The sequence below is a fragment of the Arvicanthis niloticus genome, chromosome 2, assembly GCF_011762505.2.
Source record: "Arvicanthis niloticus isolate mArvNil1 chromosome 2, mArvNil1.pat.X, whole genome shotgun sequence".
Taxonomy (NCBI): domain Eukaryota; kingdom Metazoa; phylum Chordata; class Mammalia; order Rodentia; family Muridae; genus Arvicanthis; species Arvicanthis niloticus.
The window spans coordinates 81,677,479-81,694,383 of record NC_047659.1 but is presented as its reverse complement, the minus strand read 5'-3'; the positions used below and the strand labels follow the sequence as shown (position 1 = coordinate 81,694,383).

General features: G+C 41.2%; 1 protein-coding gene across 1 annotated transcript in view; it reads right to left on the bottom strand.

Annotated features, from left to right (window-relative positions):
- Window positions 1–1,959, bottom strand: part of Bdnf (brain derived neurotrophic factor) — a 30,328-nt gene extending 28,369 nt beyond the window's left edge. The window contains 1 exon segment of the mRNA XM_034496309.2: window positions 1,618–1,959. Within this exon segment, the coding sequence (XP_034352200.1) occupies window positions 1,618–1,935 (318 nt within the window). The 5' untranslated portion in view covers window positions 1,936–1,959.
- Window positions 1,960–16,905: the final 14,946 nt, after the last annotated feature.

Sequence of the window (16,905 nt, the reverse complement as noted above, 5' to 3'; positions counted from 1 at the left end):
TAATGTATAAAAAAATCGATTTTGGAGAAGAATTAAAAGAGGGGTATATTTTCAGTAAGTTGATCCAATTGTTGGGAAGGGGGACTCATTTAGCCTTTCATATACAATCAGATAACAATGACCGTTCCTAATTACACACTGCTTTTTTTTAAAAGACAACTTCTAGAAGGATTAATAAACAAGCAAAAACATGCTTCTAGTCAAGAACATCCTGCATTCTTGTGAGAAGGGGAAAAAAGTTCATTGGTTGTTGTTGACGCTGAGGAGATGGATATTTTAGGATGCTGGGAAGACCCGAAAGTAAGATCCAGAAAATCCCAGAACCTTGTTAATAGTATCTCAAAGTACCCGCCAACTCAAGGAGAGAAACGCAACAGTCAAAATTCCGAACCGAACCGCACATATCAGGAAGCTGGTTCGAAACACCATTCAACAAGTTTTTGCTCACACCCCCCACAACGACCAGCAAAACTGTCTCTAAAACACTTCCCCACCCCCATCCGACGAGCCCCAGCAGCTACTCTTGCCAGTCTGGCCAGAAGAGGGCACCCTCTACCTTCCTAGCTCAGCTCTCCTGGCCCTCCTCTCCCTCCTCCTTGGCTCCTCCCTCTCTCCCTCCGGCTCCCCGGACCCTCAAGTCGGTTTCCTAGCCCAGGCTCCACCCCCAACTCACGAATTGTTTTCACTAAAACACCAGTTCAAACCCGCAGCCTGTGGCGCACCACCCCCAGCAGCCTTGGGTAAACTCCCCGGGCAACAATTTCCTCCTCTTTCTTGTCATCAAGCACAAAGCCCCCATCTTCAACTATTCTTCCTACGCTTGGGTCTCTCATCCATTTCTCTTCTTGTTTCAGCATCCCTAGAAACCAAAACTAGCCTCTTCATCCTCCTTAGACACCCAACCTACTCCCGGATGAAAGTCAAAACTTTCACTTCCGCAGGAGGATGCCCAAAGGGAGGTACGCAGGATGCACAGAGGGTCGGATATAGGCTGTTCTGGAGTTTGGCAGACCCTTTCAGGCCCCAGCTACAAGAAAGGTCCCAAATTTTCCTAGTTACATTGACCTCGGACCTGTAAGTAAGCTTTGGTAATACTCCCCAGAGAGCAGGTGACAGTGAACAGCCTGTTGTGATAGCCAGGAAAAGAGATGAGGGCAGAGGGCGCCAAGACCCACTCTCGGACTATACACCACCCCGGCCCAAATCTGCGTAGAGAGTGCCTAGCCGGTGGTAAGGGATCTCATCCCAGCTCTGACCCGGTGCCTTCCGTCTGAGCCCCCCGACAGCTGTCGCTCTACATCTCTCTCACCACCCTTCCTCGTCTGCGGGAGGACTTCGGGGATCCCCGGGACGTAGGCTTAGCTCTCATGGCGCGAGTCGTCCTCTTCCCTTGGCCTTTTCTCTCGCACTGAAGGGATTCCCGGGGTCGCGCTGTCCCTCGGGGTCGTGGGCTCCTAGGAGAACGCTCCTCGGGAGCAACCCCGCCCCTCCGCTGTCCCGGGAAGAAGGTGAAGCCGGAGTTATGCGGTCCCACAACTTCTCAGTCCCCTAGCCAACTTTCCCGGGCGCACGCGCCTCCGGCTCTCGTGCTTAGCCCCACGCCCCGCAGTCGCCTACCTCAGGGTCCACACAAAGCTCTCGGATCCCCGGCAGTGGAGTCACATTGTTGTCACGCTCCAGGTCCCTGCGCCCTGCCCTGGGCCCCGTGCGCCTTCTCGTCTGCCCCAAAGCAGTGGTGGCAGCTGAAGGAACCCGGTCTCATCAAAGCCTCCCCAGGCGGAGGTGGCGCGCCGCCCCAGGAGGTTTCCTTCTCCAAGCCCGGGAGTCCCGGGCGCAATGGGGACCGTGCGACAGCCAGCCAGCGGGTGCGCCCCGGCGCGGCGGCAGCGGCGGGCACCCGGAGCTGAGCCAGCGCCAGGCACTGGGGTCAGACATTATTTAGCTCTTCGGTTGAGCTTGGATTGGTCAGACAGCGCCGCCCCTATCCCCTCCCTGCTCCGCCGCGCCACCGATACCCATTGGGGCGGCTGCTTAAAGGGGACGATGCGCCTTTTCCTTGCGGGGGCTCAGCCCTCGGAAGCCCTCGGGGTATCCCTGATAGCCTTGCATCGGCTTCTCTCCCTTTCCCCGGAGCCTGGTGCTTAAACCCAAAGCTCTGTGCATGCCCTCTGCGGTCTCCGCTGGGTGCCCTGGGCTAGGAGGGGTGGTCGAATCCCAATTCCTAGGAACCCTACTTCCCGAAACGTGCCCTAGAGTAGGAGGAAGCGAGTGTGACTCCCACGCGCCCAAATCTTTCTCCCCTGGTTTGCAACTCTTCCCATCTTTCCCATCCTAGCACCCAAGTTCTGTGGGAGAGGGCTTGCATCCCCCACTCCTTGCCCCAGACACACCTTCCCGCACCTTCCCGCACCACAGAGCTAGAAAAAGCGAACACACAATGAAACTACACAGAATGTGCGGGGGTTATGGTTTACTCCGCTACCTTAAACACACCGGCTTAACCAGAGTTCGCGCCCTGACCTCTCCGGAGTTTGCCTAATAGAATTCAATCAAGATAATAACAGTATTTTTTATTAATGAATAACCCCGGATAGCATTACACCAAGTTACTGCTTCTAGCCGTGAAGCCTAGGCAATAACAGACCTCACTAAAGCCATATGCTTCCCAGCAGAGTAAACGCGGGGGGGAGGTGGGGGGGAGGAAAGAGAAAGAAAAGAAACCCACCTTTTTCAGTCACTACTTGTCAAAGTAAACATCAAGGCAGCTGCTCTGGGGAAGACCGGTCCCCAAGGTTCTAGACACTTACTATATATTTCTCCCCTTCTCTTCAGTTAAAAGGGGGAGGGGGCGAGTCTTTGGTGGCCGATATGTACTCCTGTTCTGCAGCAAAGAAGTTAAATTATTGATAGTGGAAATTGCATGGCGGAGGTAATACTTGCACGCCTTCAGCGAGAAGCTCCATTTGATCTAGGCAGAGGCTGGGAGATTTCATGCTAGCTTGCTGGGGGTGGGTGGGGGGAGCGGCAGCGCGAGCAGTCCCTCGGTGAATGGGAAAGTGGGTGGGAGTCCACGAGAGGGCTCCACGCTGCCTTGACGTGAGCTGTCATATGATACCTCCTCTGCCTCGAAATAGACACTCTAGTGCACGAATTACCAGAATCAGAATTCCGCGCATTTAAAATGATACATCTTTTATTAGAAGAATTCCGTTCCAGGGCATTGCATGCTTTGTAGATGTTTTCACTTCCAGTCCTAGCGAATTCACGCACACAGAAGCCAAGCCTTTCATTAGCTAGGCAGCAACAACACATTAAAAAAACAAAAAAACAAAACCCAACAAACCTTTAAACAGGATTTAGGGGGAGGGGTGGGTGGGGTTGGGTGAGTAACCCACTGAGCCCCCTTTCTCTGGAGCAGTGAGTGGTCTTTAGGCCCCTTTTTTTCTCCTCTCCTCTCCTCTCCTCTCCTCTCCTCTCCTCTCCTCTCCTCTCCTCTCCTCTCCTCTCCTCTCCTCTCCTCTCCTCTCCTCTCCTCTCCTCTCCTCCCCTCCCCTCCCCTCCCCTCCCCTCCCCTCCCCTCCCCTCCCCTCCCCTCCCCTCTCTCTTCTCTTCTTTCTTTTAACCTGTGGCTGAGAGATCAGTTACATGACTAGGTTCTGGAGGACTATCTACACTTAGCTGTATGATAAACTCTGCCAAGTGTCTACCTGCCTGGATCCTGCTTTGTTAAACATTGCCCCTCTAACCCAGCCAATAAGTAAAGGCTAGGGCAGACCTTTTAATTAATTTATTTATTTAGGGAAAAAAAAAAAAAAAGAACAAGAGGGCAGTACTGAGCATGGTGCCACAGCCTCTTGTTAACAGAATCACCTGTCTGAAGATTAAAAGGGAGGTTCCTTCTTCTAAGGCTGGCCTTTAGTATGGCTGAGGTAGGGCCCAGGGATTGGCATTTTAATAAGCAATTCCTTTACAGACAATCTCAAGTCACCAAGGAAGATTAACATATGTGACTCATAGAAGAGGCGAAAATAAGTATCAGAGACTCTTGCACCCCAACTTCTGTAGGCCCTTGTATGTGAATGTGCATGTTTGCGAAATTAAACAACTTAATTGTTGTTAAGGTGTTGATGTATGACTATTTCTGAATGCTTAAACATTAAATTTGCCAGAGGAAAGGAGGGATGAACTGTTCTTTTTCCCAGATGTCTGTGGTTATCAAGAATGGGCTATCATACTGAATATATGGTAGTGCTGTATACTGAGATTCATTTACCTACGGGCTAATTGTTAACCAAGTGAACTTACTAACATTTGCTATTTGAGAGCTTCCAAAAACTACCCAAAGAAATCATTTCTGTTTTATAAGTGAAGAACTGGAGATTCAATACCTCATAGTAATTTAACCAAGTGTACATACCAAAGATCCACCTTCAAAGACCTCAAAAACTGAAGATAGAAATGCCTCCCCCCCCCTTCAGTAAAGGGAAGTCATCAGAATTCAAGATCTTTCAGAGCTCCTTTACAAAATGTTAGTCTGGATAGTCAAGTTATTCAAATATATGCACACTCTCAGAGTGTCACTCACAGTTAGCTTTACCCCTCTGACAACTTGGTGGGGCATGTGACCAATACAAAGAATCCCACAGGACAGATGTTGGGGTTTACTATGAAATACATAATCTATATGAAATGTGCAGGGAACAGAATGCTTGAGAACATGAAGCTAGCCTTGGGCCGCCTTAAAGAACTTCTGTTTCTTCTTCCTAGGGTATAGGCTGAGTGCAACCATGATTTCTTCTAATTCTATAACTTAAGTGGCTGTGCTATAATCTTTATAACTACTGGTATCTCTTTAAAAAGGACTGGAGGAATCCTATCCAAAAATTTGAAAGGTAGTTAGCTTTAAGTCAGCTTCAAACAGATGTCTACTTTCCAACTTTATGGTTGTTAGGAATGAGTTTTGACCCCAGGTTTTATAATGTGTTGTAATTTACTTCTTTTCCAAAAACTATGTTGCAAGCAAATGTCTCTGCTAGCACTGCCCTTGCTGTTCAGGTGGACGTTTATGTCAAATCTTTATTCCACTGAACCTACATTGCTCTGTTAGCACTTCCGCTGAAGAAACCATGCTTTTATTCTGAGAGTCTTATTGGATGGCTGATCCTGTTATTCTCACTCCCCCTCGACATCACAGACATAAATGTTTGTATCGTCCCTTTCCAGCAAATGATGCATTTTTACTGAGAAGAAGGAGTCAGAAAGGCAGGAGTACTTGGGGATAGAAGATCAAGTACCAGTTCACATAAACCTGAGCAAGTAGCCTTCTTTTCACTTTTGAGTATGTTAGAACTTTCTGATTTGTGATTGTGGCAATACCTGAACAGTAAGAGACTAGACTTGTGACATTTACCTATTTGCCATAAAAACTGCCCCTCTCTTACACAGCAGAGCCAAGATGGATCCACTGCCTGCACTTTACAGGAAGTTATAAGTTCTTTTAAAAAGTTTTCATTCTGGTAACATATTCAACCAGTTTTGGGGACTTAAGATCAATTTTTTTTTTTTTTTAAAGAAAGATATTTCTTTTCTTTATTTTTGATCAGGTGTCACTATTTAGCTCAAACTCACTTTGAACTTGGACTCCTGAATATCCTGTACTACAGACACTTGTGAAAGCAATAGATTGCTGTCATGTTATGCTCAAAGGCAAATCTTGATAAAATGAAGCATGTGTTTTTTTTTTCTTACAGTTTGGTTTCTGACATAAAAGATTGTTATTGGGAGCAAAAATTCCTTCTAAGTTTTTGATGCCAATGTTTTCTCTACCATGAAAAGCAAGAAAAAACTATGAAGAAAAGAAATGTCCTTACTGTGGGGACTAAAAATTAATTTTGAGTGAGTCTAATTCTTAATTCCTTTGGTTTATTGCCTAATATTCTCCCAACTCAATGTTTCAAAGGGACAAAAGTGAGGCAGACATGTGGCTTTCCATTTCTTCTTGTCAGGAAACACAAACTAATCCTCATTACCCAAGTGGAAGCAGAGGCAGTAGGATCAGATTTGATACTGACATATCTTTCTATTAATAATTTTAATTGGATGAGGTCAATCCTACTATCTCCATAAGCATTTTGTGTTTAATTGTGTTTATTGAAGTTTCTTGGTTACTCCTGCCTTCACTCTTCTTTGGGAAAAAAAAAAGTAGGTTTAGTATCAAATGAATTGACCCCAAACACTGCTGAAAACTAGAGAAAGTAATTAACATGGGAAAATAGTAAGTAAACAGAAAACTTCCCCAATGAGCAGAGTGACAAGGACGTTTTCAAATCCATGCTGCATGATTTCCAAGGTCTAGTTTGGCCTTGAACTGTGTCATTCACAGCCTTTGAAATCATTAAATAAGGTCTGTTCTTGAGAAAAATACCTTAAGGGGAAAAATAGTTTCCTTATTCATTGGGTAGTACTTCTCTGTAAGAGTCTTATAGGGCCTAAAAATAACTCCATGCTGTACTTAGAAGTGGCCAAATTGGCCAACACATGTTACAGGAATTCTGTATCCTGGCAGGCCCGGTGTGGACAGATAAAAGCAAGCAAGGAAACACAAAAGGCCTAGGTATTGAGAGTTGAAAAGGAGGGTCTAAAAAAAAGATGATCCCATCTGGAAATACTTGTCTACTTCAAGGGAAATACCATAAAAATCATTATGAAATTGCTAAGGCTAACCCCCCTAAACCAAATCTTCCTTGAAAACATAGAAAGATTAACAATGAAAGAGACATTGATTTCCTCATTAAACTATAGTTAGAAATATAGTCGCCAAGGGCGTGGAACTGTGGACTCGGGAAATAAGAGCTAGACTTACCAACTGTGGTGTATGGTGGCTGTGCTGGGAGTAGAACCATGGAAAGCATGAACAAACTTAAACTACTGGGTTTCGGGACATTGAGTCAGACATTCAGAGAAAGTCACCCTAATTTTAAAATACAACTATTTTTTAATACGTGATGGTCAAAGGGAGATTTTCTGTTGTTAAACTTCACATTTTTTCCCCATAGACAAATGAAGAAAGGCATAAAAAAAAAAAAAAAAAAAAAAAAAAAAAACCAGTAATTGTGGTGCTTCCGAAAGTCATATTAGGAACACGCACCAAGAATCTGGGCTATTTTCCCTGGGATTTTGATATGTGTGCCTTTGTTAAATGAACTGTGTAATGAAAGACCTGAGTAGGTTATGCAGCTCTCTTGACCTGGTCCTTTCTAGGCACATGGCAGAGGGGGAGAGGAAGGGGGAGGAGGTGGGAGAGGCCTCCACAGCACATGCAAAGAGGATTACGATTGGCTCTGACTAGCACATAGCATCATCTGGAAACATCCAAAAGCCATCACTCCATCAATTTCAGTTTCTTTTACTTCATTCAATTGGCTATAACTTGCTGGGCATCAACACATGCCAGCCATTATTCCATGTGTTATGACACAAATAGATAAACAAAACACATCTCTAAGCTTTAGGAGTTTATAGTCTTGGCTATGAGTTACAGTGTAGTTCAAGGGCCATTTGTTATTTGCCAAAGGAGAGAACTTATATTGTTTTGTCTTGCCTTAGGTTTGTTATACTGTATAGACTGATAAGCATATGTCTGCCCCATGTCGTAGTGATAAGAAGAAGCTTCCCTTTAAGGCTTCAGGGATACATAAGAAGTAGGGAGGGCACATCACAGTTAACTATTGCCCTGGTTCTTGTTATCCATGGTTAGCTGTGTTTTCATAAGGCAAGCAAATAAGAGTGGAGAGAGTTGTTGAGAAGAAATGGGGCAAGCAGTGTTTATTGGGGGGCATCTAATTTTGACATATGAGTAGGTAAACTCTTTTCTAAATAAATTCTGTATTCTGTTTATGTGTTTGTATATGTACCTGCATGAGCTTATGTACATGCCATGTGTGCAGGTGGCTGAAACTGGAGTTTTAGGTAGTGATTAACCACTTGGTATGAGTGTTAGGAACCAAACTTGAGTCCTCTGCAAGATCAGTATGTGCTCCTAACTGTAGAACCATCACTCCAGCTCCTAGGTAGATTTTTCTGTTGTTAAAAATAGATCTGGAAATGGTGTGTGTATGTGTGTATCTGTGTTGTGTGCACCTGTGCATGTGTAAGCACACATGTTTGTGTGTTCATGTGGAGATATATATATATATGGCATGTGGAGGTCAAATATAAACTATGGGTTACCCAGGAATCGTTCCTTCTGAAAATGCCAGACACCTTGGCTTTTTAGAGAAAGTGTCTCTCACTGAACTGGAGGTCACTGATTACCTAGGCTTGCCTAGACAGCAAACAGCAAGAATCTGGTTGTCTGAACCTCTACAAACTACCACATGTGATGTTTTAAGTGAGTTTTAGAAGTCAAAGTCAGGCAAATACTTTTTCTTACTTTTGGGAAAATACTTTACAGACTGAGCTACTTCCCAGCCCCCGGAAGGACTGTGATGGGATTATTCTGTCTTCCTACATTGTAGATTAAGCCTCTTTCTCAGAACTTCTAGAATCTAGCATTGCTAACTCTTGGAAGTTCCTTCCTGGAGCATATTTTCATTGTTACAATTAGTGTCTTATTTCATCCAACCTTATTGAAGATGAAGAACAGCTGCTTATTAAGTTTCTGATGTTGTTAAATCGTCACTCAGACTGTTCTCAGAGCATATCGAATCTCACAACTTTCTTCATAAACTCCAACTTCCAATCCATTTATCACTTCTATTGCTCTACCCTGGACCTCCTCCAAAGGCTCCATATTCTTCTGAAAATGTGAATCCCTGCACTCAACATGTGTGTGAAATTATCCAGGACTCAGGAAACAGTGGAATCATGAGTTATCTGGACACAGCTGTTGGGGAAAACTAAGGGAGAAGAAGATTCAATCAGGTTGTCAAATCATTCCTTGGAAGTTAGAGACAGAAGAGGTTGTTTTTAAAAAGAACAAGCCTTTGTATCAAATCTGAATCTTTATCTTTAGCATAAGCATGCTGGATTTTTTTTTTTTTCAAAAGAAACAGATCCTGAAGAAGGTATTCATTCCCTAACACCCAGCAACACACAATGTTGTCTGAGAATAAATGATGTTCAGTGCACTAATTAATATCTCAGACTGTGGACTTTTAACTAACTAAATTGGAATACTACTTTTGGATCCTCAAGGGTCACTACTTTTGTACAATCTCTTCGAAGAATAAGATTTATGAAATACTACACTACTTTTGAGGCTTTTACTTTCTGAAAACCATTGTAGTTTTTGTCTTTCGTTTTGTTAACACCTAAAACCTAATTAGAATAAAGTTAATAAAACAATCCAATCATATAAGACCCACACTAACCAGCCTGATACCTAGAATCAAGCTTTCTTGGATGTTTCATCCATTGAGTATACTTCTATCATGATTTCATGGTTCATACCAAATGTATAATGAATTCAGTGTCCTTCCTTGCCCAAATTGGGGCAGATGTGGAATAAGGTCTTTCCATAGACTTCTGCAGCTTTGGTTCCTCATGTGACTTTAGCATCTCTGAAAAGACCACTTGTGCTAAGATTTATCAACATGCCTTCAATCAATCACTTAAAAATCACATCATCTCTGTAAGTTGCTTTCTAGGAGAAGGGTGGATGAAATTTATCAAGAAGACAACCAAGTAGACGTATGACTTCCTGTCCTCTGCTGTCTTCCTATGCAGCTACCCTTCTAGAGCTGGTGTTTTCACTTCTGAGGTGCTGCAGAGACACAAAGGACCCAGATACCATTCTTGGCATGCTCCCAAATGAAATGTATTTCCAGAGAGGTTTCAAGTTTGGAGTGGAGTCCTTAGAGGAAGAACACTGAATTGCACAAGGAAAGCCAATAAACATCTTAGTCCCTAGAAGGAACTATGAGCCTGCAATTACGTTTCAGACTGTGCTTGTCCATTTTCTTCTTCTCCATGTCTGTAAACAATATGTTAGATTTGGAGGTTTGTCATAGACTGTGTGTCTTTGGAGAGAGTGTTCTTCATCAGAGCATCTGCAGTACCACAGCCAGTAACAGTTAGAAAAGGCAAACTTATGAAATGGCTTCTAAACACACTAAATCCCAATCTAAACAATTTATAACGTTTCTTACTCAATAACTCTTAGAAGTCAACTCATTCGGAACTGTTCTAAACAAGTTAAGAAAGAAGTAAGACATCCCCCATTGGGTAATAAACCAAAGTGAGTGCAAGAATGTGCAGGTAACAGGCCTCAGAATTCTGGTGGGGCTAGATATTTATTTCTGGAAAGTTCTGAATGGATAATGTCTGAGCTGTGACAACAATTACAACAGCTAAAATTGTACAAGAATTTGCAGGTGAGGTTAATAATTACAAGAAAACTTTGGCATTAGAAAGACACAGGTTAGAGCCCAGCTTTGCCACAGTGGCCGAGCCAATTTAGCACAATTATCTGGCTTAGGGATTAATCAGTTTCCTTATGTTAAGCTATGAATATTGACAGGTTTTTGCTTAGAGAGATTGTCATGACAAGGATTCATTAAAGTGTGGTAACAGGGAATGCTCACTGTATTAAATGAGACAAAATCAGGCTTCACTGTTTTCACTGGATCAGTGTCTCCATGTTCCGTTCTATGACTGTGAAAATGGGACTCTAAAATGAGAAGTAACCAGTCACTTGAAAGGTGATCCCTGATCAGCAGATCTTAAAAATCATCCTAAAGTAGTGTTTGTGGCCACTGATTTTGAGGCTGTCACCTATTGTGAGGAGATGTGGTGAGGACTGCTTAGGAAAACACATGTGCAAACATCCGTAAATGAAACGAAGGCTTGTGTAGCACCCATTACATAGGAATACATAAGAATACTGGACTTCCCTTCCTCCTTTCCCTCCTATCCTCCCTCCCTCCCTCCCTCCCTCCCTCCCTCCCTCCCTCCCTCCCTTGTTTCCTTCTTCCTTCCTCTGTACTGGGAATTGAACATAGGGACTCACACACAGTAGGCAAGTATTCCAACACTGAGTCATGTCCTTAGATGTATGTATGTATGTATGTATGTATGTATGTATGTATGTGGTATTTTAAGATAGAATATCCACAATTTACCCACGGTGGCCTTGAATTTGTGTCCTTCCCACTTCAACCTCCAGAAAAAAGTGGAATTACAGACCTGTACTATCAGGCCAGGCTTAGAAAGCAGGGTTTTAAACTGAGCTTGTAAGTCAGAAAACTTTAGGTCTGAAGTTCAACTTCTCCACTTAAGATTTACTGTGTTTGTTTGGGCAAATTACTCCAACTCCCAGCGCTCTACTTTCCTTGTTTATATAATTAGAATAGAATCTGTCTCCAAGAGCTACTTTGAGGGTTAAATAATGTACATCAAAGGCAAAGCAGAGAGCTTAGTACACGGTAAATGCAAAACAGATGTCCCTCACCTCACAATCTGTGTCAATGCTCCTACAGTGTAATAATGACAAAATCTAACAGTTTTCAGACTGTTAACTTTGTTAAAGTTGTGTTAGCTTTTTGGGGGATAGTATTCCCTAAGTTAATAGCCACAGTGTAAACTGCTTTGCCAGAGTGGCCATGTTGAAGATCAAACCCAAGACTTCATGCGTGCTAAGCAAGCACTCTACCACTAAGCTATACCCTACCCAAGCCCATGGAACTTCCTATACTTTTCACAGGAAGACTCAATTTCTAGAGCTGTGGAATTCTGCTGCTGCTAATACTAAAATTATTCATTAGGGTCATAGTGAGCTCAGTTGACACACACCTTCCATACCATGGCTATCTCGTTGATTGGCCTTTTATACACTGTGTAGCTTGTCTAATGGCAAAATTGATTTAAGTTTTTTTTTCCAATGCCAATTTCCTTTGCCAGAAAGGAAAACCAATTGGCTAATGTTGACATTGGCCAAATTCACATTTCTGAATCAATGCCATGTTAATAATTTCCTCCCACATGTTCTGTTGTCAAATGTGTAGGGGATTTTATCCAATAGTATTTGCAGACTTCATTACAAGCAGAAGTTAGACATTTTTGTATTGCATGCCAATGGTTAGTCATTTCAAAATTATAGCAATCATTTTGCTGTTAGATTATCCAATATATAAAAGTACATATACTTTTATATCACAATGTATTACATTTTATATTATTATAGCTATATATAATGCAATCGTTTTTCTTTGTAACCATAAACTTTTTATTATCTTCATTTAGAAGTAGTATTCTGAGATGAGTTTACAAAAGGGTTTATCAGGCTGCCAAGAGTCTATGCCACAAATGGCTACAAATCCCATGTTAGTTCAACATGTCATAAAGAATAAGCTTAATTCTTTAATATTGATTATGGAAGTTGTTGGAGAGGAAGAAGTTCTCAGAGGTGGATGAAGGTGAAAGTCAAGGAAATCATTATTTCCTTCTAAAGTAATTAGAACTAATGAGCATGGAAGGCAGAGATTATGGCCAGGGAGAGATGGCCTGGAGCAGTGCCCAGAGACAGCCTCTATAGAATCCCAGTTCTTTTCTGCTTCCCTGATTATTTACCTACCAAATTTGCTATACATTTCTTCTCTCTTTTCCAGCGATGCTTTGCCCTATTGGCTTCCTGTTTTGGTGAACACTCGTGCAAACACTTAATTTGGATATTTCATCTTACAGAACTCTTAATACTTAGAGATTATACATATTCAATATATTTCTGTGAACCTGAAGAGATCTCTGTTTTAACTTCCCTTGGCACTAATACAGACTCTGATGGGATTTCTATGTATCATAGCACTTGATACATATTCTGGCACTAAGATCCCAATATTTTTCTTCTGCTGTTGGGCCCTACTTCCTAGTTTGGAAAGGGTATGCATTCACTCAGAGGTTAAAAACATTGGAAAAGTCACTTCTATTTTCCTTAGTAGTCCAGAGAAATGGCCTTTTCTGTTTAAAATATCTCATATAAGCCACATATTTCTACCAGCTTCAGGTTGAACTGTTAAGTTGGGATTACAAATTGCTAAATGACTTGCTTGTAGAAACTTTCCTTAAGGTTTATTCTTTTTTTAAAAGTTTGTACTTTGAAATATATTTTGCCATTTGTCTAAAATAGAATTCAAGAGTGATGTCTGTCATCCTTAGTGCATCAGAAGTTATTTTAAATATGGCATCTTTATAAAAGTCAATAGCTGCCTCATCAAAGGGCAATCATGTCCAGTGTGGGTGGCTGTGCCAATTGTTTTTGAACTACTGTAGCAGTCTAGCCAATCGCAGGGAATGGCTTGCAGTCTCTCTACACCCACATTTCTTCTTAATTATCTCCACCAGGCTGAGTTAGCTAAGGACAGATCTATAGCATTTTCTGGATGTCCAAATGCCCACACACCTTCTGCAGGCCTGGAGTTACCAGCTCACTTTCATGTTTCTCCTGGCTGGTCCATCTAATTATCTATTAGCATGTACATATAATGCATTATTTATAAAAACAAGACACTTTCAGAATGCAATATCTTTAATTTTAAAAAGAAATGACATAAAAAATAGAACATGGATGTCACAAAGAAAAATGCCCTCAAATTTGACAGTGGGAATTCTACCACATTCCTCCCTTAAAAATAAATCTAAAGAAACTTAAGGTTCAATTAAAACTATCATAATCATCATTTTTGAGAAAAATGGTAAATTCTATATCCAGAGACCTCCTATATAGGTCCCAAATATGTTGCATTTAAGTTTTTTTAAAATGTATTTAGAATGTAAAAATATTAATGGGCCCTAGAATTATAAGTCATCAAAGGTAAGGATAACTTAAACTCTACTTTGCATGAGGAAATGGGAAATAGTTACAATGCATCCTGTTCTCCTAAAATACTGGGAATGACCTGTTGATCTCATGCAGACTACCAAATGCTCTACCTTTCAGCTCTCCTTGCTATCTTGTTTCTCTCTGTTTTGAGACAGAGTTCCATTAAATTGCACAAAGTGACTTTAAATTCATTCTGCAGGCTAGACAGGCCTTGAACTTGTGATTCTTCTCCCTCACCCCCCGAGTGCCCATATAACCATTCCGGGTTGTATATTGTACACTAATCAACCAGGACACTGAAATAGACTTTAGAATTTATCCTGAGAGCATATTTTCTGTATTATGTGTATGGAAGCAGAAACAGAGTTGATCTTTTAGCTACTGATAATGAGTCGAGGATAAAGCTGGAACTATGGCTTTGAACCCAAGTCACTGTGCGTTGGGTTTTTTTTTGTTTTTGTTTTTTTTTTTGTTTGTTTGTTTTTGTTTGATTTTTTTTTTTTTTGAAGAAAGTACAAATCCAGATGTCTGTACTCTTTAAGGGGCCAGAGTTTGTCACCAGCCTATAGGTTCTAGCAAGATAAGGATCATTCAGTCTTGCTCATGGCTGAATCTTCAAATTCCAAATTATAGTTTGGGACTCATAATTGATTGATATTTAATATATATGGAATAAAATTATGACTGTTAATTTTCTGCAGAAATATGTTAGGAGTAAATTCCATCATAGACCACTTAAAATATGCAAACACTATCTACCAAGGTAAACAAGTATCCAGGAATCTAAGACAGGGATGAAATTCCAGAGGGTTGAAAGAGAGCAAGCCAGCATGAACTCATGCATCGGATATGGGCTGGGCTAAGTGACCTCTGACAAACGTCTGGCCATTAGATTCTATGACTCATGAGTAAAAGTAATGTACTTCTTGGCTTTGGCCTATCTTCTGTGTTTGTTTTTCAGGGGAATTAGTGACTGTGACTTAGCTAGTGTGTCAGCCACAGGAAGATTCCTGTTTCCTTTGAGCCTCCAACTTTGAGAGAGGGAAAGAAGAATTTAGGAAGGCAAGGTCATGGGCTGACTAAAACTTTCCATTAGCTCTGCCAAATTTGGGGAATATTTGTAGATCCCTTATAAAAAAAATTAAATAAATCAAAATAGGAGGATGTGATACCTAAAATTCCCTCAAGACCTTAGATAAGTCTGAGGGGCACTGAACAAGTACACTCCTTGAAACTGGGGAAGACAGACTCTGAGCCTCCAGACTGCCCACTGTGGCATGTCTCTGCAGCTTGAGCCATGGTGTTCCTCACCCAACACAGCCCATCTGGAAATTAAATGAAGAAACCTGTAAGGAGTTATCAAAATCCTCCATGAAATATTCTTACTGGGAAATACAAATAAACTGCAGTTGAGTACAGAGAAATCTGTACAGGATTCTTTTCACAGTGTTTGAATGAGAAAAGAAAGGGAGAAAAGATGGGAGGGAGGAAAAGTCAAGATTGGCAAAACAAAACAAAACAAAACACCAAAAAAAAAAAAAAAAAAAAAAAAAACCCAAAACCAAATAAATCAACAACTCCCCCCCCCAGAAAAAAAAAAAAAACTCACCAAGTGAGAATGGAGACAGAATAATAGCTCAATATTTAGACCCATGTGTCAAATGGGGGGAGGGCATCACTGCTTATAGAACATATGTTTTTTTCTAGTGACACTTGTGAAAGTAAAAGTTCTACATTTCCAACTAAAAAATGTAAGGCTTTATAGTCTTGAAATTATGCTCACTCTGAAGTCATAAGGGGAAAGAACATTTTATTGTTTAAAAATTTAATCTTCTCCACTTAAGGCAACCCCCTTCACTTCCAGAGCACTCAGTAAGTGGTAAACGTTCACTGAACGCTAATGTTTATTTTATTATTAACTACTACACAGTGTTCTTTATGGGGATTACAGTATGTAATTTTAAGAGATTTGCTGCTTGTTAAACTCCCACTAGAAACACACCCACCCACCCACCCACCCACACACACACAAAATGTACTGACAGATCAGCAGAGAAAGAAAGACACTAGCAAAAGAAAGATAATTTGAGATACTTCTGAGGTAGCAGTTGTAAAATTAAAATAGGCAACTCATTAAATTATCCATAGAGTGAAAAGAAAGCTACAAAAATAGATATTTTTCTGGCAAGTCAGTGCTGCTCAGAACAAATATAGTTTTCAGTCAGCAGAGTTTTTATATCGGATGATATCAGTTCATATTTGTTAGGATCACTTGCATGGTTGGACTAGTCTGCTCTAATGAAATGCAAAAAATTACGTAGAAGAATGTATTTAGGAAGAGAAACCAACACTTCAATAAGACATCATTTTAACTGACAGACGGTAAGCAATACAACCAAATGAATGCTATCTGAGCAATTTGGATCATGGGCCTCAAAAATCACAGAAAGATTTAAAAAGTAAATAAATAAAACCCCCTTTGTAAGTCATCTTTTAGTTTGAACTGCCTCAATTCAATTTGCTGACTTTTGTGGCTGCTTATCTGTTTTGTGGTCACCCAGGCTCTTGTCTTCTTTCTCCCTTTGCTGGTGTTGATACATTGCTTCTTATTAAAGTTTCCCCTAGAGGACAGGCCAGGAAAAGGAAAGACCTAAACTCACCAGCTTTTTCTTATTAAGAATTTAAAGACTTGGTAGGGGAAGTGCAAATGAAAGCAGAAGCTTACACAGATTGATCCCACCTCTTTTCAAAGCTTCTCTCCAATTTACACTGATAGATAACTGACAATATTTAGCAAGCCAATTAATCGCTTGCAATTAAAAAAAAAAAAAAAAACAACAACTTCATTTCCTCCCTTGACCATACAGATGAGATGATCTTTTTAATTAGCAAGGACGCTGGTTCAATCAAGTACAAATGCTGCATGAGAAGAGGATGGTATACTGATGTGGCCCATTTCTGGAGTTGGCAGTTTGCAAAGCCTATTTAGACATTCTTCTCTGTCCTCCAAAATTTGCTGTGTTGTGGGTCTTAATGTCAAGGATACTGGAAAAGATACTGGCAAGACGCACATATTTTCATCTAATTCA